Source organism: Symphalangus syndactylus, chromosome 10 (assembly GCF_028878055.3).
Source record: "Symphalangus syndactylus isolate Jambi chromosome 10, NHGRI_mSymSyn1-v2.1_pri, whole genome shotgun sequence".
Classification (NCBI taxonomy): domain Eukaryota; kingdom Metazoa; phylum Chordata; class Mammalia; order Primates; family Hylobatidae; genus Symphalangus; species Symphalangus syndactylus.
In genome coordinates, this window is record NC_072432.2 from 109,074,626 (window position 1) to 109,097,149 (window position 22,524).

Genomic DNA, 22,524 nt, shown 5'->3' on the forward strand with positions numbered 1-22,524 from the left:
ATGGTGCCCTTATGTAAATTTAGAAAGGGTTTGCAGTAACCAATGGAAAAGCACCATCCAGTGGTAAAAGATGATAATTACAATTTATACAGTTATTAAAAGCAAAATTAGCTAAATGATTTGTGACTCTGCCTTTTCTCCAACACACATTCCAGGAAAGAAAAGGTAAACTGGCTATATAATATTGAGGGTATCTGCTATTTGTTACCATTTTCTTAATCAAATCTTACTATATTAAGTTGGCATTTTGTTGTTGTTTTTCTGTCTTGCTTACCAATTATCCAAATGCTTGGTTGGGAACAGAATTAGGATAGGGACATTGTTAAAATTCACCCAAAGCCTTTATTAAGCCACAGGCTAGAAAATGGTTTAAAAAGTGTGTGAGGGGGTGAATTTCCAATGGAACTCTAGTTACCAATAGCCATCCCGCAGAACAAATAAGTCATTCTATGAACTTCATAGGTAGTTAATCTAGACCCTCCTGAAAAGGCCAGGTAAAGGTTCACAACCAGAGATTTCATAAAGAATTCAGAATTTCTAAAGGGAACATGAATCCTGAAGGTGACCCAATTCACTCCAATTTGAAGAAAACAATCAGGTAAACGGTGTGTTCCCAATAGTCTACTCCTCTCCTACCAGAAAACAGATGAATAAAATCTGCAGTTTCCAACACAACAGCTTTTTAATCACTTCCTTTTTTTTTTTTTTAAGAAAAAATTAAAAAGTTTAATACAATGGCTCAGGCCTGTAATCCCAGCACTTTGGGAGGCTGAGGTGAGCAGTTCACTTCTGAGCCCAGGGATTCAAGACCAGTCTGGGCAACACGGTACAACCCCATCTCTACTAAAACTACAAAAATTAACCGGGCATGGTGGCATGCACCTGTAGTCCCAGCTACTCAGGAGGCTGAGGTGGGAGGATCACTTGAGCCTGGCAGGTTGAGGCTGCAGTCAGCTCTGATCACATGCCACTGCACTCCAGTCTGGGCAACAGTGAGACCTTGTTGCAAAGGAAAAAACAAAAACCAAAACCCCAAAACTTTAATAAAACTAAAAACAAATTATTACAGAAACCCAGTAAGGATGATTCTTTGTTCTGAAGCAACTTTACATCAAGTCTACTTGATATCAAATGGTATTACTGTTTGGGATCATAAGATATTTAACAAAAAGTACAGCATACTGCACCTTGGTAATGGCAAAAAAATCAATTACTGGGCCATAATTTTCTCCTTTTATATTCTAAAAAATATTTCAATATGTTTGAATCTGAAATAAGAAGCCTAACAAATTCTACCAATGATCTCAAACAAGTTTATCCTATCTTCACTAGTGCCTGCAGTCCAACCCACCGGGAGGTTATGAGATTTTTTAAAAACTACTTTCATGAAAACATAGGAGTCACTCAAATAATTGAGGTTCCCCAGTGATTACTGAATGACTGTTAATGTTTAAAGTGTGCACCACAATCATTTAACATGTAAGAGAACGAGCTATGAGCAAAAGGATGCATACATCTAAACCAAAGTTTGAAAACCTTTAGTAATTTATTAGTATTTCAGAACAAAATAAAACTAGTTGCGATACCATTATTTTCAGCTGTTTAATATTTTCTTCTCCAAGACAGAGATCTTAGATTTATAAGCCCCCTCCACTGAAAATTTATTTGAATTACAAAACTGCTATACTAAGTCTTCCAATAACACAGGGCCCACTACTATAAATGTTTCTACAATAAAGGACTTTTTGGCTGACACTAAGTATTTACTCATATACAGTTATGTATGAAAGCTAAGTTACAAAGAGGCTTAAACAGCAACAAACTAACAAATTACAAGAGCTGCCTATATTACTGCAAGAGACTACTAGAAAATAACCTACCATAATAGGAATTCCCATACTATTTTCCTCTGGTGGAGGCAGTTGTACTGTTTCAATTCCAATCACAGGCCTGTAGCAGAAAACAGATATCAAAAGAAAGAATATGCTGATCCTAGAAATTAAGGGCTATGTTATTTATAAATAACTAGTACCTTAACAAAACATTGAATTATTGGATAATATTCAAAAACTTACTTTGGATTTTATTAATTCAGAATTTACTTTTATCCTTCTATCAAGGAAAAAAATACTAATCTGGGTAACAAAACATTTTTTAAAGGCTTTCTTTATATATTAAACAGAATTGGCTTCTCAGAAGAGACTTAAAAAGTGGTGTTTGTTTCTTAGAATTGCTAGCAACAAGTCATCCTCATAAATCTTAAAACACACATACACACACACACACACAAATACACGCACAAACTTTTCAGATGCATTCACTAATAATACACTGAGTTACTTACTAATCAGCAATTATTTACCCATGGGGATGTGTTGATTTAAGAAACTGCCTATGAAAAGTTTAAAATATTCAATCTATACACTTTTTGAATATGTAGAACATACTCATTTTAATAACACATAAATTTAAGAAATCACTGTAGTATCTCTCAAAGAAAACTCTGGTAATTTTATATATATATTATACATAAAAAGTATATATATATATACACATTTTTAAAGGTTAGGATAATACATACATATTATTTAGTAACTTGCTTGTCTCCATCACTCCTCATTTAACAATGTGGACCTTAAATATTCTGCAACACCCTGAATATGACACTCCATTCAAAAATACTGTATTTAATTTCCTAAGAGTAAATATTTGGGTTGCTTCTATTTTAAAATTCATATATAATAATTTTTCTAAGAATATTACATATTCTTATATAATAGTTTTCCCAAGATAAAAAATAAAATTCTCACAAGTTAATTTTAGTGAAATGGCTTGTCAACACATAAATAAAATTAGGCCTAAAAAATTATGGAGCCATAATTCCCAGGTACAATGACCTAGAAAGAACAAATGTCAGAATTACATTCCCTACATAAAAGTGTGGGGCCAACCACATTTCTTTTGTTTTTCTTTTGAGACAAAATCTTGCCCTGTCACCCAGGCTGGAGTACAGTGGCCCAAATGTAGTTTCAACCTCCTGGGTTCAAGTGAACCTCCCACCTCAGCCTCCCGAGTAGCTGGGACCACAGGCGTGCATCACCTCACCCAGTTCGTTTCTTAATTTTTTTGTAGAGATGGGGGTCTCATTATGTTGCCCAGGCTGGTCTCAAACTTCTGGGCTCAAGCGATCCTCCTGCCTTGGCCTCCCAAAGTTCTGGGGTTACATGAGTGAGCCACTGCACCCACCCACACATTTCTTATTGTTCTGAAAGAATCGTCATTAATGCTATGACAAAGAATCATCTTTGTTATAGTAATTACTATTGTAGTAATTAATGCCTTCTAAAATGTTAGAAGACATAAACTATCCTTGGATAGTTGGAGGAAGGTCAGCTATAGTTCTAAACATAAAAATCTGTTATTTCTTCTCTTGTCAAAATTACTTATGAACAAATCAACCTCATCAGAAAATATTAAAGGTACATTATTTTAGGTTCTACAGCATATAACGGATATGGCAATAGAATTAGTCTGCCATACGGTGGCAGCAAATACCAAAGAAAATTAATTTCTTGAGTACGTCCATTTACAAAGTTAATGTCTTCCCTGAGTCATGTATTTTAAACAAAGGTTTCAAAAGGAAGAGGCTTTATAGGTTTTCATAATTATGTTTTAATCTTGTTATATTAATAGTCAAGCTCAAAACAATACCACGAGCATATTTCTGACTGATTGAAAACAGCCTTCTGTTACTATAGCATTTACCAAAACAAACTGCCTCAAAAACTATGTGGCTCTTGATGCTTATCAGGCAACATGTAATTGCAATGATTTTCATTGTATTAACTAAAATTTACATATCTTATAAAAAAATTAAATTTTCTTACTTTAACCAAATCCACCTAGCCTAGCCTCCTACCTCCACAAATATTTACTCAATAATTGTTTGCTAACAACTATTTATATGCTAAATGCAAGGAATACGGCAGTAAACACAAGAATAGTTTCTGGTTCCATGAAACTTACACAAAATCTCTCATGTATTTCCTTTTCCCTGATTTGTAATATGGGGTTATTAAGACCAGCTTAAGTTAACAGCCTAAGGATAAAAAATACTAGTGTCTCTTCACCTATAATTTACAATTAAAAAAACACTACACAGAAAAATTCAAGTAAGGAAGTTTCATTTTTCCTGCTACGACTATGATTGCTTTAAAGTCTTTCTGTTCTATAAACTTGCTTCAAAAGTAAAAGTGTTTGGTGCCTTTATTTTACTACACTATTTAACCCACTAGATGCTAAGTAACAAACATTTAAGTTACATGAAACAACTGAAAAATGTGTAAGAGCATCTTTTCATACAAAATTATCAAAGTATGTCAATCTTCTTAATTTATTTATAGAAGTTCTTGCCAAAGTGTCTTATAATCCAAGACATTGAGAGATAGGAAGCTAGGATGATGAGTAAATCCAAACTGAGAGTAAATATGTGCATAGATTGTACATAGATTAATCATAGAGTTAAAACACATCTGAAAACCTGTCTCTATTAAAAAAGAGGAGGGAGGTCGGCACAGTGGCTCATGCCTGTAATCCCAGCACTTTGGGAGGCTGAGATTGAAGTGAGAGGATCACTTCAGCTCAGGAGTTCGAGACCAGCCTGGACAACACAGCAAAACCCTGTCTCTATAAGAAAACAAAACCAAAACCAAAAGAAACCCAAACAAAAGCACACATCTGAATACTGTAAAGGCCCAGTCTTCCACAGAGTGGGCATCCTTTAAGGTAGGAGCTGTGTCTCACTCATTTCATCAGTATGTCCACCTCTACGATTTTCCTTAACATATAACAGTGATGAACAATTTCTCATGCACAAACATTTCACATACTGATGATTTTATCTTGCCAGCAGAAGTACCATGTTTTTTTTTTCCTTGTTATTTTGTTTTTGTCCCAACTAGATACAAAATCTTATAGGTTATACACTAACATTGGCAATTTCATATGGTCCAACCTAATATCAATTGCTCACCACATTAAGTTCCTAGAGCTACCGGTAGGCACCATTTCTTATTGCTCTAAGTACTCACCTTCTAATACGAGAGAAAGAGAAATAAAAAGTAAACTACAAAGCAGTGCAATAAGTGCTCTCCTAAAAGTTTGTGGTGTGTATCTGTGAGACAGGGAGACAGGCACACATACAGTTCCTTAGGAATCACAAGATATACCAGTTGATGAATCCTATGAGGAAAACCGGAGGGCAACCTAGAATATAAAATTAACTAAGATTCCTTTGCTAAGTGATCGCTATACTGAGATTTATGTATTTAAATAAATATAAAATTACCAGGAAACCACTAATTTCTTCCTAAGATGAGATACAAGCAAGAATGTCTGCTCTTAATCACTCTTACTTAATATCATATTGAAAGAAAGAGCACTGCAATAAGGGTATAAAGAATAAGGGATACATAGTTTGGAAGGGAAGAAATAAAAGTGCTTGTATTCACAGACAACATGATTGTCTTTATAGAAAATTCCATGGAATCTATTAAAAAGTGCCTAGGATTAATAAGTCTAGCAAAGTCATAGATTACCATTGCTGTTTCTACATACTACCAATGAACAACTGGAAATCAAAACAAAAAGCAGTACCATTTATAATAATACCCCAAAACTAAAAAATACTAAGGTATAAATTCAACAAAATATGTACAGACTCTGTATGCTGAAAATCACAAAATACTGATGAAAAACACCAGAGACAATGTAAAGAAAATAGATACAGGAGCTCCCCCCCATCCACAGAGGATATACGCCAACCTTCCCTCACTCCACGGAAGCCCAAAAATCTCAGTGCTGAACCCTATATATACTATGTTTTGTCCGACACAGGTTGAACATCCTTAATCTGGCAATTCAAAATCTGAAATGCTCTAAACTCTGAAACTTTTTGAGTGCTCATATGATGCCACAAGTGGAAAATTCCACAAATAAGTACTTAACAGAAACTTTGTTTCATGCACAAATTTAAAATATTTTACAAAATTACCTTTGGGCTACATGTATAAGATGTATATGAAACAAATGAATTTCGTGTTTAGACTTGGGTCCCATCCCCAAGACCTCTCATTACATATATGCAAATATTCCAAAATCACAAACACACCTGGTCCCAAGCATTTCAGACTAGGAATACTCAACCTGTACATACATACCCTATGATAAAGTTTAATTGATAAATTAGGCAAAGTAAGAGATTAGCGACAACTAATAATAAAATAGAACAATTTTACAACATACTGTAAAATGAAAGTGAGATGAATGTGGTCTCTCTCAAGTTACTTTAATATTTTTGGACCATAATTGAACTGCAGGTGTTTCAAGCTATAGAAACCAAAACAGTGGATAATGGGAAACTACTGTACCATGCTCATGGTTGGGAAGACTCAATATTCTTATAATGTCAATTTTTCCTCATTTAATTTATAGGTGAAAAGTAATCACAGTCAAAATCTCAGTGGGCTTTTTTGTAGAAATCAATAAACCGATGTGAAATTCATATGGAAAGGAAAAGAAATTCGAAAAACCAAAGCAATTTTGAAAATGAATAAAATTGAGGGATTCATACTACTAGAGAGCTACAGTAAGGCCAGGCACATTGGCTCATGCCTATAATCCCAGCACTTTGGGAGGACAAGGTGGGAGGACTGCTTGAGCCCAAGAGTTCAAGACCAGCCTAGGCAACATGGCAAGACCCTGTCTCTACAAAAAAATTAAAAATTAAGCAGGCATGATGGTGCCCACCTGTAGTCCCAGCTACTTGGGAGGCTGAGGTGGGAGGATTACTTGAGCCTGGGAGGTCAAAGCTGTAGTGAGCTGAGAGCATGTCACCACACTTTAGACTGGACAATAGAGAAAGATGCTGTCTCAAAAAAAAAAAAAAAAGAAATCAAGGATAGTGATATTGGAGTAAGAATAAACATAGAGATCCAATGGAATGGGACAGAAGAGTCCATAAATAGAGCTACACATATATAGTCAACTGATTTCTGACAAAGGTACAAAGGCAGTTCAAGACAGTAAAATATTATCTTTCCAAGAAACCATCCTGAAACAACTGGATAATTCATTTGGAAAATAAGGGTAACTGATACTTGCTTATATAGTCATAAAATCTCTAGGTATAAACAAAATAATATTGGTTGGCTACAGTACAGGAAACCAGATGACTTGGGATTGATGTGAATAGAGATGGAAGAGACAATTTTTACATTATACTGTTTGTATTCCTTGTAAATCATGAACTATGATTGCCCCTTACAAGTTACACAGATGAATCAGATGCATACCAATGTACTAAGAATTACAAAAAATGCTTTTCTCAATAAATTACTAAAATGTATGAAACAGATACATTTTACTCTGCCAGTCTGTTTTCTTCCAGCACAAAAGCTGTTAAACCAATCAGAAATCATTGGGGTGGAGCCTGGGAATTTATAATTTCAAACAAGTGATTCTAATTCAGAGCTAAGGTTTAGAACCAATCATAGGGCATGGTTATCATATGCAATGCACTGTACTGGCCAAGCTGAGTTAATAAAATATTCCCTTCCCTCAAAGGCAAAAGCAAATGACTAAGATATAATGAATGCACATAGAATATTAATTTGGTCGCATGGCACTACAGAGGAAATAATTTAAGAAAAATAATTTTTGCTAAACCCCAATGAAAACATTAGGCAAAGGGTTGGTAGGAAACATGATGAATCAAGTTGACAACATTTGTACAGACTGGTATTATCACTAGGAATAGAGCAACTTGTTATGTGCCCACTTGTGCAGTAATATACGTATGTTTATCTACATGTCTGTATGTGTGTATATATATATGCATATATATCAACCTATAATACACGACATACAGGATAAAGTGATAGGTGGCTACATGCATATTGACAATTGCTTTATTATACCTGACAGTCTTTCTTAAAAACAAACAACAGTGGAATCTAATAAAATCTTTAAAGCTACTGATTCACCAAGAAAAAGAGGAATATGTTAAACAACACTGTGAAGATACAATCAGCTAAACTAGAATGTGGGAAATCCTACAGAACAAATGACACAGGTTCTTCAATAAATACATTCATTTTTTAAAAGGGAAACCTAGTAGAGAAAGAGACTTGGGAAACTAATCATATGCAATGTTCAAATCCTGTTTAGATCTATTCTAACAAACTAACCTTCAAGACATCTGACACACACACAAAATGAAATGCAAATTAATTTTGCTTCAAAATACTCCAAAGACATTGAGGAATGGTAAAATTGGTAATTGGTCTTAATTCACAGGGGTTCATTAATGTCTTTTCCGCATGACAAAGTTTAATAATTAAATTATTAACATTAAAGAAATTCAATTATATGATGGTAGCACAAAAAAAGAAAATAATGCAATTTTAGATTGACATCTCTCTATTATTCTATTCACAGATAATACTGTTTTCCTTTTTTGACACTTCATTCTGAAAAAGTTAAAGTGGTTAGGTCCAAATTTAGTCACTAAACTTTATAGCAATACATATATCAACCAATTTAAGGAAATCTAGAAGATCTGGTAAATCCACATCAGGGTTTCTCAACGTTGGCACTACCAACATTTTAGGACATATAATTCTTTGTCATGGGGTCCACTCCTATCCATTGCAGGATGTTTAGTAGCATCTCTGATCTCTACCCACTAGATGCCAGTAGCATAACCCATTTCCCTAAATTGTGATGACCAGAAATATTTCTAGATATTGCCAAATGTCCCCTGGAGAACAGTAACACCCCTCATTTGAGAAAGACTGATTCAAATTAATGATTTCTTAGAATGATGAGCTTACTACAAAAAGCAAAAGGAACTTAGTAGTTATGTTCCTTAAAATCTGGCAAAAACAACTTGAATAAAATGACTAGCTAGCAACAGACAAATGGTATTTTTCTCCATGTTAACAGGAATACTCAAGTATCTGAAGAAAGACTCAACCTTTTAGAAAATGTAAGTATGTGCAATCCTTACTTTTAAACACAATATATTAAACAAATTAGGCTTTTTAATGGCTCAAGATAATGAACATTATATCTACTTATATTCAGCTCACTCAAAAAAGTGGGAATAACATCACAATATATAGCAGAATAAGAACTCCAAAACTCCATCCCTTCACAAGGCAATGAATAGGTGGCAAAACAGCCAGAATCAACGTTTTCTTAATTCTAGAATTCAATTAAAACCTTATAACAACCAGAGGAACACATAATGAAGAAAGATGCTCTAGGTTTTCATAGGAAAACGCTGTGGAATTTTAATTTACTGCATACCACTCCCAACTCCCCCTACATGGCAGCATCCATGATAGCAGCCCACATCTGGTGCCTGTTGTGGGTACCAGATAAACTAATATGGACCTTATTCTCAAAAAATTGTGGTTGTGTGTTTTGAACTATGTAGTGGCTCCCTGAAGGATTGGGTCAAGGGCTTGTCTTTGTTCCACCATGCTTGGAGATTCCTAGTACTGAAGCGTCTTTCCCAGTGGTGTCTGTCAAAAGCATTTCTCTCTCTCTCATCTGTGTGTAACAGGTAACAATTGGGGCAAACAATAAACATCTAAAAACCCAGGAAGGAAGAAGCTGGAGAAGGAGATGCATATGAAAATAAAGGCTTTGAAAGCTCCCATGTATACTAGAAAACCTAGAGGCCACATGAGTGTCCAGGACTGGCCATATGCTCAGAGAAGACTCATGAAGACCCTAAACTTTCACCTCTGGCTGATCTTTCAGTTCTGCACAAGCAAAAAGTGAAGACTAGGACAGAACTGTAAGAAGCTTGGCTGAGCATTATGTACCCCAACACAGAAGCAATTTCTAAAATCTAGGAGAGTTTGTTTTTGTTTGGGCTTTTTTGGGAGCTGTTGGGGAGAGATCGAGGCATTTAGGAAAACCTCTGCCAAATCATAGCCGATCGCCAAGAGAATGAACAGAGAATTCAGTGGACAAACACAACGAAGAACACAGACTTTACAAAAATAGTTTTAAAAGACTCATTAAACAACCACCAGAACAAGCAGCAATAGCAATCCCCAGGGAGGGGGAAAAATTGGATCTCCAGCTACAATATTCAAAATATCCAATTTCCAACAAAAACATTTGAGGCATGCAAATAAAGATCAAACTATATCCTAGCCAAAAGAGAAAAAGAAATTAATAGAAATTGTCCCAGAGGAAGGCCAGACACTGAATGTACTAGACAAAGACTTTAAATCAACTGCCTTAAATATGCTCACAGAACTAAAAAAAAAAACCCTGGACACAGAACTAAAGAGAACCAGAACGTCATCTCACCAATTTGAGAATATCGATGTTAAAAAATAGAAGTCACAGAAAGGAACTGAATAGAAATTCTAGAGCTAAAGAATAAAATAATTAAAATAGAAAATAGCTAGTTCTTTGAAAACATCAATAAAACTGATAAGCTTTTAGCTAGACTGACAAAAAGAAGACCCACATTACTAAAATCAAAAACAAAAGTAGGCACATTACTACTGACCTTATAAAAGATTACTATTGTTAAGGTTATAATTGTAAGCCAACAAATTAGCCTATTTACACAAAATGGACAAATTCCTAGAAACATACAAACTATCAAAACTGACCCAAGAAATAGAAAACTGAACAGTCCTATAACACAGTGGTCCCTCACTTTGTTTTGCACCAGGGACTGGTGTTGTGAAAGACAATTTTTCCATGGGGGCGGGGGGTGTTGGGCTGAAATCGTTCCACCTCAAATCATCAGGCATTAGATTATCCTAAGGAGTGCACAACCTAGATCTCTTGCATGCACAGTTTACAATAGGGTTCCTATGAGAATCTAATGCTGCCACTGATCTGACAGGAGGCAGAGCTCAGGCAGTAATGCTCGCTTGAAGGCCGCTCACCTCCTGCTGTGCAGCCAGTTCCTAATGGGCCGTGGACCATCTGTGGCCTGGCAGTCGGGGACCCCTGCTATAACAAATAAAGAGATTGAATCAAGAATTAAAACCTCCCAACAAAGAAATGCCTAGGACTATATTGCTTTGCTGATGAAGTCTACCAAAAATTTAAAGAATCAACATAAATTCTTCTTAAAATAAAAGAAGAGGGAGCACTTGAATACTCTTCAACAAATAGTGCTAGGACAACTGGATATCCACATTTCTTGAAGCCAAAACTAGATACTTCATACCAAAACTAGAAAAAGACATCATGAGGAAACAATAGACTAACACCCCTTATGATTACGTAAAAATTTTCAACAAAATACTAGCAAACCAAATTCAGCAACATATTGAAAGAATTGTAGACCATGCCCAAGTGGGACTTATACCAGGAATGCAAGGGTGGTTGTACACTTTAAAATATTTAATATATCACATTAATAAAATGAAAGGAATAAACACATTATAATCTCAACTGATGCAGAGAAAAAGCATTTACAAAATCCAGTATGTTTTCATGATAAAAAACACTCAACATCATAGAAGGGGACTTCTTTACCATAATAAAGAACATTTATTTAAAAACCCACAGCTAATATCATAGTTGAGGGTGAAAAACTCAATGCTTTCTTCCTAAGATCAGGAGAGAGATAAAGATGCCACTTTCACCACTTTTATTCAACACTGTTCTACAAGTTCTAACTAGATCAACTGGGTAAGAAATAAAAGCCATTCAAATTGGAAAGTCATAAAACAAACCAAAAAATCTTCTCTATTTGCAGATATGTTATACATAGAAAATCCTAAAGAATGTTTTGTTTTGTTTTATTTGAGATGGGGTCTCACTCTGTCATGCAGGCTGGAGTGCAGTGGCGCCACCTCAGCTCACTGCAACCTCCGCCTCCTGGGCTCAAGTGATCCTCCCACTTCAGCCTCCTGAGTAGCTGGGACCATAGGCGTGTGCCACCACAGCTAGATAGTTTTTTGTATTTTTGGTAGTGACAGGGTTTCACCATGTTGCCCAGGCTGGTCTGGAACTCCTGAGCTTAAGCGATCTGCCTGCCTCGGCCTCCCAAAGTGCTGGGATTATAGGTGTGAGCTACTATGCTTGGCCAAGAATTTAAAAAAAAAAACTATCAGAGCTAATGAACAAATTCAGCAAAGCTGCAGAATATAAGATAAAGTCACAAAATCTGTTGCTTCTCTATATACTAGCAATGAACAATCCAAAAATAAGAAATTAAGAAAGCAATTCTATTTAGCATCAGAAAGAATAAAACTTAGGAAAAAATTAGCTCTGATAGTTTGATGACTAAGAAGGCCCAGGCCTAAAAATGGACACAAGGAAAATATTTACAAATAACAAAACACACTATTGGTGTGCTGAGTGTGTGCATGTGCACACTTGCTATCAGGTATCACTTATGTCAAAACGACTTACTCTTACAGACCAAGGAGTTGGTTTAAACTCATTGGTAAAGGCATTCCTAATAAAGAGGGCAGGATGCAAAGTTGACCAGGATGCAGGAGGACAGACTGGTAGAAATATACACTGATACAGCCTCTGTGCAACTGGCAATCACTAGCAAAATTTTCAATGCACATCCCCCTGAAAAAGATCTCCAAGATATATCGGGGGTGAGGGGTAGTACAAAACAATCAAATAAGCCAACTTGTGTGTTAAAAGGGGGAGAAAATCAAGAATAGATTTGATATGCTTGGCTTATCTGTTGTAAAATTTGCGTTACCAGTACTCTCCGCATCACAGGGCAGAAACCTTAAACTACATTTCCCAGAATCTCTTTTTATTGAATGATTTAAGGATAGTGTCTGCCAATGAGGGGCATGCATGCAAGATTTAAATGACGAGAAAGAAAAGCAATTCTTATCTGATGGCAACTGGGAGAAAATTCACGGGCAGACGATAGGCATGAGGTTGGAAGCAGCTGTTGCATTAAGAAACATCTGCCTTTTCTGGATTCAGTACTGTACAATGCTAATTTTCCAAATTAAATCCATAATCTCAATGGAATATCAGTGATGCTCAACAGTTTTCATGGCACGTCAAAATGTTTTAAAAATTTGTATGGAAGACTAAAGAGTAAAGAGCCAATTTGGGGTGGTGGGGGAGGAAGGTTGAACTACACATTGTATACAAGAATAAAATTCTAGGTCATTCAGAAAACTAAATGGAAAAAAAATTGCAAATTTTTAGAAGAAACAGAATATTTTTTAAGATCTTGTTTCTTACACAACACAAAAAAGGGGGAAAATCCCATAAAAGATTGATAAGAATGATTATAGTATAATTTAAAAGTTCTGAATGAGTGACCCCAAAACAAAGTAGACTAGCCACAGGTTGAGAGGTATAATAAAACCAATAAAAGATTCATAGCCTACCTACAGATAGATAATAGAGATAAATACTTACCACTACAAAGCAAAGAAAAAATAGGCAATTCACGAAAAACATCTAACTCGTCAAAAATACATAAAAATATATTTTATCTCTTTAAAAAACAGGGAAATGTAAATTAAAATAAAGTATCACTCATATACATCAGAATGCCAAAATTAAAGTCAAACTAAAATAATTATCAGCAAGTTTGAGAGTAAAGAATGACTCTTACTCAATTGCTTGTGGCAATATAATCAGTACAGCCCCTTTGAAGAAAATAATAATTACATAATAAAGGTGAATATGTTTATATCCTATGACCCAGCAATTTTACCTCCACATATCTCAGAGAAACTGTACAAAAAAAGATACACATTGCACTAGAATTTCTACAACACTATTTGTAATAACTAAAACTAGAAGATACCTAACTATAGAATGTTAAGAAAATAGATAAACAGCAGTTTATTTGTATCAGATATACAGCAACTATTATTTTTATTCGTATAGATTTATCAGGCGCAAGTGCAATTTTGTTACACAGACTGTGTAGTGGTCAAATCAGGGCTTTTGGGGTATCCCCAAAGATACAGATATATAGAAATTACAACAAATGTATTATCATGGATAAGTTTTAAAAGCAGTGATAAAAAGATACATAAAGCATACCATTAATTTAAGAGTTTAGAAAACATAACAGTAACATTATACTGTTTATGGATATGTAAATATAGTATAAGTGAAAAAAGCCTAGATGATAAAAGCTAACTTTCAAGGTGGTTACCTAGGAAAAAAGGGGAGCAGAGCTCTAGTTATATATGTAAATATTTCATTCTTTAAGAGACACAAAGCAAATATGGCAAAGTATTCAGAGCTGTTTATTCCTAGTGATAGGTAGTTAGGTTTATATTTTATTTTATCCTGTGTGTCTGAACATTTCTATTTGATTAAAACCATTTTTCAAGAAAGATCACTGATTGGTCTGAGTGTAGAAGATGAACTGAAATGGGGGCAAAATTGGAGAAGAGTAGACTGGTCAGAGAACTACTGCATTATCCAATAAGAAATGACAGCAGCAGGAACTAAAGCCACGAAAGTGCAAGGGAGAGATCAATATTACATATACATACGAATTAGGACTACAGAGTTCTTCATACAGTTATGCAAGCATGGTATGCCTGTGGGTCATTTTCTTTTCTTTAAAATCTCCTATATTAGACATTTCTCAAATGAAGACACAAATGGCCAAGTATGTATTTTTTAAAAAGTTCACTCTCTCATCACCAGGGAAAGGCAAATTAAAACCATGAGATATCATCTCACACCTGTTAGAACAGCTCCTATCAAAAAGATGAAAGGTAAGTGCTGGCAAGGATGTGGAGAAAAGAGAACCCTTGCCCACTGTCGGGGAGGAACGTAAATTAGTACAGCCATTACGGAAAACAGTATGAAGGTTCCTCAAAAAATTAAAAATAAAATTGCCATATGATGCAGTAATCCCACTACAGGGTATATAACCAAAAGAAATGAAAGCAGTATGTCAAAGAGATATGTGCACTCACACTTTCATTACAGCATTATTCAAAATAGCCAAAACATAGAATCAACCTAAGTGTCCATCAATAAATGAAAAAAAAGTGGTATATGTACACCCTGGGATACTGTTCAGCCTTAAAGGAGGAGGAAATCCTGTCACTGCAACAACATAGGTGAACCTAGAGTTATGTTGGCGAAATAAGCCAGGCACAAAAAGTTGAAGATCACACGATCTTACTTATTAGTGGAATCTAAAAAAGTCAAAAGCGTAGAAGCAGAGAGGAGAATGGTGGTTACAAGGGGCTGGGGAATAGTAAGGAAGGCAGGCTAAATGATAAAAAGTTTATTTCCAGTATATCATCTTTTTAACATGACTTCATATTTTATACAGCTGTAATACCAGTTATAGGCATCCCTTCCTTCCTTCCTCCCTCCCTCCCTCCCTCCCTCCCTCTCTCTCTCTCTCTCTCTTTCTCTCTTTCTCTCTTTCTCTCTTTCTTTCTTTCTTTCCCCTCTCTGGCCGCGGCTACAATCTACTCGGCTTGCTACTGCCCGCGCCGCGGACTGCCTGGGACTGCCGGCGCGCACCACCGCTGCCTGCCTTTTCTCCTTTGGATGCAGGCACGCGTTCGCCATCTTGGCCACGCTGGTCGCCAGCTCCTGACGCCGAGTGCTCTGCCCGCCTCAGCCTTCCGAGGTACTGGGAATACAGACGGAGTCTCGCTCACCCAGTGCTCGGTGTTGCCCGGGCTGGAGGGCGGTGGCGTGGTCTGGCCTCGCGGCAGCCTCTACCCCCCGACCGCCTGCCTTGGCCTGCCAGGGTGCTGGGATTGCAGCCCCTGCCGGGCCGCCGCCCCATCTGGAAGGTGGGGAGCGCCTCTGCCCGGCCGCCCCGTCTGGGAGGTGAGGAGCACCTCTGCCTGGCCGCCCCATCTGGGAAGTGAGGAGCGCCTCTGCCCGGCCGCCCTGTCTGGGAAGTGAGGAGCGCCTCTGCCCGGCCACCCACCGTCTGGGAAGTGAGGAACGCCTCTGCCCGGCCACTCACCGTCTGGGAAGTGAGGAGCGCCTCTGCCCGGCCACCCACCGTCTGGGAAGTGAGGAGCGCCTCTGCCCGGCCACCCACCGTCTGGGAAGTGAGGAGCGCCTCTGCCCGGCCACCCACCGTCTGGGAAGTGAGGAGCGCCTCTGCCCGGCCACCCACCGTCTGGGAAGTGAGGAGCGCCTCTGCCCGGCCACCCACCGTCTGGGAAGTGAGGAGCGCCTCTGCCCGGCCACCCACCGTCTGGGAAGTGAGGAGCGCCTCTGCCCGGCCACCCACCGTCTGGGAAGTGAGGAGCGCCTCTGTCCGGCCACCCACCGTCTGGGAAGTGAGGAGCGCCTCTGCCCGGCCGCCCCGTCCGGGAAGAAATGAGGAGCGCCTCTGCCCGGGCGCCCCATCCGGGAAGAAGTGAGGAGTGCCTCTGCCCGGCCGCCCCATCCGGGAAGAAGTGAGGAGCGCCTCTGCCCGGCCACCCATCGTCTGGGAAGTGAGGAGCGCCTCTGCCCGGCCACCCACCGTCTGGGAAGTGAGGAGCGCCTCTGCCCGGCCGCCCCGTCTGGGAAGTGAGGAGCGCCTCTGCCCGGCCACCCACCGTCTGGGAAGTGAGGAGCGCCTCTGCCCGGCCGCCCCGTCCGGGAAGAAGTGAGGAGCGCCTCTGCCCGGCCGCCCCGTCTGGGAAGTGAGGAGCGCCTCTGCCCGGCCGCCCCGTCTGGGAAGAAATGAGGAGCGCCTCTGCCCGGTCGCCCCATCCCGGAAGAAGTGAGGAGCGCCTCTGCACAGCCACCCATCGTCTGGGAAGTGAGGAGCGCCTCTGCCCGGCCACCCACCGTCTGGGAAGTGAGGAGCGCCTCTGCCCGGCCGCCCCGTCCGGGAAGAAGTGAGGAGCGCCTCTGCCCGGCCGCCCCGTCTGGGAAGAAGTGAGGAGCGCCTCTGCCCGGCTGCCCCGTCCGGGAGGAAGTGAGGAGCGCCTCTGCCCGGCCGCACCGTCGGGAAGAAGTGAGGAGCGCCTCTGCCCGGCCGCCCTGTCCGGGAAGAAGTGAGGAGCGCCTCTGCCCGGCCGCCCCGTCTGGGAGGTGAGGAGCGCCTCTGCCCGGCCACCCATCGTCTGGGAGGTGAGGAGCGCCTCTGCCCGGCCACCCATCGTCTGGGAGGTGAGGAGCGCCTCTGCCCGGCCACCCATCGTCTGGAAAGTGAGGAGCGCCTCTGCCCGGCTGCCCCATCTGGGAAGTGAGGAGTGCCTCTGCCCGGCCACCCATCGTCTGGGAGGTGAGGAGCGCCTCTGCCCGGCCGCCCATCGTCTGGGAAGTGAGGAGCGCCTCTGCCCGGCCACCCATCGTCTGGGAAGTGGGGAGCACCTCTGCCCGACCACCCATCGTCTGGGAAGTGAGGAGCGCCTCTGCCCGGCCACCTATCGTCTGGGAAGAAGTGAGGAGCGTCTCTGCCTGGCCGCCCCGTCTGGGAAGTGAGGAGCCCCTCTGCCCGGCCGCCCCGTGTCTGGGTAGAAGTGAGGAGCTCCTCTGCCTGGCCGCTCCGTCTGGGAGGTCTACCACGGAGGCCAGAAGCAATGTGGGGGCTGGACGTGGTGGCTCACGCCTGTGGTCCCGGCACTCTGGGGGGCGAGGCGGGTTGATCACTTCGGGCTAGGAGTTCGAGACCAGTCTGGCCAACTTGGCGAAACATGAAGAATACAACAGACAAACCAACCAACCAACTCAATGACAACAAAACAGGTCTACCCTGGAGTCATACTCTAATTTTTTCTATTTTCTTCCCTTTCTGATCCTTTATCCCACTTTCTTTTTCTTCCTCTTCCTTCTCCCTCTTCTTTGTCAAATAGAGGATTGAGTTATTGATCCATATAAAGTCCCTCTCTCATTTATTTTAACTCCCACCCCCATTTCTATTCCCCGACTTCCCATGTGCAACCTTCCTAATATGTTTGATACGCATCTTTTTGTTTGTATGTATTTTTAGAAAATGTTTATTGTTTTTGTATGCAAAAAAAAAAAAAAAAGAAAAAAATACCAGTTATAGGCATCTTATACAAATATTTTAAACAATAAAAACTCCATAATTAAACACTAACAATTACCTTTAAAAGCAAATGAAAACACAAAAGGCATGCACAGTGTCAAGGACTACCAAGAAAATTGCGAAAGGAAAAGAAACAAAAGACAAAATCCTGTTATAAATCCGAAGTCGCGAGGTAAGTATTCACTACAGCGTAGACCATCTTTTTCACTTTGTAAATAAAAACCCAACAGCTTTCCAGAGAGTAACATGAGAAAGTTTCAAGATACATTTTCCATAGTAAATCTTTGGATAAACAAATTTTAAAGTTAAAACCATTTAATAGCATCTCTTATTTCTCCATGAATTAAAACCAATCGGCAAGAAAAAAAAAGTAAGTTGGGAAAGAAGTAAAATTATTTGTTTGCAGACAGCATTATCATCTATGTAGAAAATCCTAAAGATTCCACAAAAAGTCCGGGCATGGTGGCTCACTCCTGTAATCCCAGCATTTTGGGAGGCACAGGCAGGAGGGTTGCTTGAGACCAGGAGTTCAAGACTACCTGGGCAATGTAGGGAGACCTTGTCTCTACAAAAAAATTAAAGATTAGCTGGGCATGGGGGTGGCATGCCTGTAGTCCCAGCTACTGGGAAGGCTGAAGTGAATCATCTGAGCCTGGGAGATCAAGGCTGCAGTGAGCCATGATCATGCCACTGCACTCCAACCTGGGTGACAGAGAGACCCTGCATCAGAATTAATAAACAAATTCAGCCAAGTTACCGGATACAAAAATAAACACAGAAAAATCAGCTGCATTTCCATACGCTTAATTTCCAAACAGAAAATGAAACAATTCCATTTACAATAGTATCAAAAAGAAAATATGTGGGAATAAACTTAACCATAGAGGCAAGATTTGTACATGAAAACTACAAAATGTTGCTGAAAGAAAGACACAAATAAATGGAAAGATATCCCATGTTCATGGATTGGAACACCTAATATTTTTAAGAGGTCAATACTGTCCCAAGCAATCTACAGATTCAATACAATTCCTATCACAATCCCAACATGAAATTTCAAGGGACTCTGAATAGCTACAATTCTGAAAAAGAAAAACAAACTTGAAAGTCTCATACTTCCACATTTCAAAACTTATTACAAAGCTATGACAATCAAATGAGTGAAACTGGCATAAAGATGGACATAGGACCAATGGCATGAAAGAGGGAGCCCAGAAATAATCCTTTACATATATTAGACAAGGGTCCCAGGGCCATTCAATGGGGGCAAAAGACAGTCTTTTCAACAAATGATGTTAGGGAAACTAAATGATGTTAGGAAACATCTTCCCCACATGCAAAAGAATAAATTTGATCCCTTACCTTATACCATATACAAAAATTAACTCAAAATCCATCAAAGTAAGGGCTAAAATTAATGGACCTCAAAGTAAGAGCTAAAACTATAAAACTCTTAGAAGAAAACACAGGGAAAAAGCTTCATGACATTGGATTTGGCAGTGATTCCTTGGATATGGCACCAGAACCACAGGCAACAAAAGAAAAAAGATAAATTGGACTTTGTCAAAGTTTAAAACTTTTATGCAGAGAAGGATACTACCAACAGAGTGAAAAGGCAATGCAGAGAACAGGAGAAAATATTAGCAAATTACAGATCTGACAAGGGATTAATATCCAGAATATATAAAGAAATCCTACAATTAAACAACAAATTTTTAAATGGGCAAGGGACTTGAATAGACATTTATCAAAAGGTAAACAAATGGCCAATCAACATGAAAAGATGTTCAACATCACAAATCATTAGAGATATGCAAACCAAAGTCATGAAATACCACTTCACACACGAGAATAGCTATTATTAAAAAAAAAAAATTAAAGCACCCACAATATAACAGATGTTGGCAAGGCATACAGAGATTGGAACATCTGTACATTTCTGGTGGGAATGTGAAATGGTACAATCATTAATGCATACATTACAGTATAGTGATTCCTCAAAAAATTAAACAGAATTACTGTATGATCCAGCAACTCCACTCCAGGTATATACCCCAAAGAACTGAAAGCAGAGACTTAAATAGATATCTGTACACTCATGTTCATAGAATTATTCATAGTAGCCAAAAAGATACTTGGGAAGCAACCCAAGCGTCCATCAATGAATGAATGGATAAACAAAATGTGGTTTATACATATAGTGGAGTATAATTCAGCCTTAAAAAGGAAAGAACTCTTACATATGCTATAATACAACATGGATGGGCCTTGACGACATTTTGCTCAGTGAAATGAGCCAGTTACAAAAGAACAAATATTGTATGACTCCACTTATATGAGGTTGAATGGTGGTTGCCAGGGGTTGGGAAAGGAGACAGGGAAAGCTCCTGTTTAATGGGTATGGATTTTCATTTGGGGAAGATAAAGTTCTGGAGATGGATGGTGGTTATGTCTGCACAACATTGTGAATGTGCTTAATGCCACTAAGCTATATACTTTAGTTAAAATAGGCCAGGCATGGTGGTTCACGCCTGCAATCCCAATACTTCGGGGGGCCGAGGTAGGCGGATAACTTGAAGTCAGGAGTTTGAGACTAGCCTGGCCAACATGGTGAAACCCCATTTCCATTAAAAATACAAAAATTAGCCGCGTGTGGTGGCGTGCACCTGTAATCCCAGCTACTCAGGAAGCTGAGTCAAGACAATCACTGGAACCTGGAAGGCGAAGATTGCAGTGAGCCGAGATCACTCCACTGCACTCCAGCCTGGGCAACAGAGCAAAGCCCCAACTCAAAAAAAAAAAAAAAAAAAAAAAAAAGATGGTTAAAATAAATTTAATGTTACATATGTTTTGCCACAATAAAAAAACTATAGTAAAATATTTTCCTGTTACATAAATGAATAATTAAGAGTTTAGAATATTTTTAATTGTAGACTGAGAATTTTTTTGGTGACTGAAGCTAAATAGTATTCTGATGGATTCTATTATACACACACACACACACAAAAACATTTATGAAGACCTATGCCCCTAAAAATGGAAGGTTACTGTTTAGATAGAATAGGAATGTAGATAGAAATCATTTGATCTCAAGGAAAGCAGAAGGTAAAAAAGAAAACATGAAACTTAAACTGATACATGTATCTACTTAAATGTTTCAAAAAGTACATAGGTGATTTGAAAAAAATCTTTTCAAGGCAAGCTTTTAAAGATAGAACTTCCTCATATTTAGTGAAAAACATTCAAGTATACAAATATCAATGCTAAATATTATTTGCACTAATGCTTTAAAAAAATTACATTTTTTTTTAACATTTTAGTTCTTAACACTCACCATGAAGTGACTAAGTTATAAGCCTCTCATGGATTAAACTAATGCATATAAAAAATTCTTTCTACAACACCAGCTTAACAAAAATATTAGTATCTGGGGGAGGTGGGGTGGGGATCACTGCCTTCACATTTTTAACCTAAAATTTCCTTTGTATCCTCCACAGGTTTGCAGCATGCTGCACTTGTTCACTGACTTCACAGATATTTCTTGAAACCTTACCAAAAATATTCTTGAAATGCTCAGATATTTCTGAGAAACTTACCCTTTATAAATGTGTAATCAAGGCCAAGACTCTAAATCAAGGTAACCCTGCTTAATTTTATATAGATAAGAAAACACCTGCAGAAAGTCTCTTTAAATAACTTTCAGGATCACTTCCATAGTACCTACTAACAATTCATTCAAGCCCACAGTTTATCTTCATGGTTTAGAGAAACAGAAAACATATTTAGAATAAAGCTGTGGTGTATTGACTACTAAAATACTCCTATCATGTCACCTTTTTATGGGTATGCAATCTCTTACATATAAGGTGTTTAACTCCATGTTTCTCTTTTTTTGGGGGGGAGGAGGGGACGGAGTCTCACTCTGTATCACCTAGGCTGCAGTGCAGTGGTGCTATCTTAGCTCACTGCGTTGACTACTAAAATGCTCCTATCATATCCCCTTTTTATAGGTATGCAATCTCTTACGTGTAAGGTGTTTGTTAACTGCATTTTTTTTTTTTTTTTTTTTTGAGACGGAGTCCCACTCTGCGTCACCCAGGCTGCAGTGCAGTGGTGCTATCTCAGCTCACTGCAACCTCCACCTCCCGGACTCAAGAGATTATCCTGCCTCAGCCTCCCAGGTAGCTGGGATTATAGGCGCTCACCATCACAAGTGGCTAATTTTTGTATTTTCAGTAGAGATGGGGGTTTCACCATGTTGGCCAGGCTGGTCTTGAACTTCTGACCTCAAGTGATCTGCCCACCTCCCAAAGTGCTGGGATTACAGGCATGAGCCACCGCGTCCAGCCTTAACTTCATGTTTCTCCGAGACTTTCAGAAGGTAATAATTTTTCCAAAATCATTCGCCTATTTTGACCTCTAGAAAATAACTTATTTACCATTCCCTGCAATTCTTTGTCATTCTTGCAGATCTAATTCTCCATTCATCAGATCTA

General features: G+C 39.0%; 1 protein-coding gene across 5 annotated transcripts in view; it reads right to left on the reverse strand.

The window, feature by feature from the left end:
- The window catches only part of ANKRD28 (ankyrin repeat domain 28), a 205,222-nt gene that overhangs the window by 151,145 nt on the left and 31,553 nt on the right, over nucleotides 1-22,524 (reverse strand). For 3 of the 5 annotated variants that reach the window (XM_055295489.2, XM_055295486.2, XM_055295484.2), the window contains one exon: nucleotides 1,881-1,950. The exons of the other annotated variants lie outside the window; for them this stretch is intronic. In XM_055295489.2, coding sequence (XP_055151464.1) covers nucleotides 1,881-1,898 — 18 coding nt within the window. In that variant the 5' untranslated portion in view covers nucleotides 1,899-1,950. Of the gene's footprint in view, nucleotides 1-1,880; nucleotides 1,951-22,524 lie in introns of those variants that run through there. 5 annotated transcript variants of the gene reach the window in all.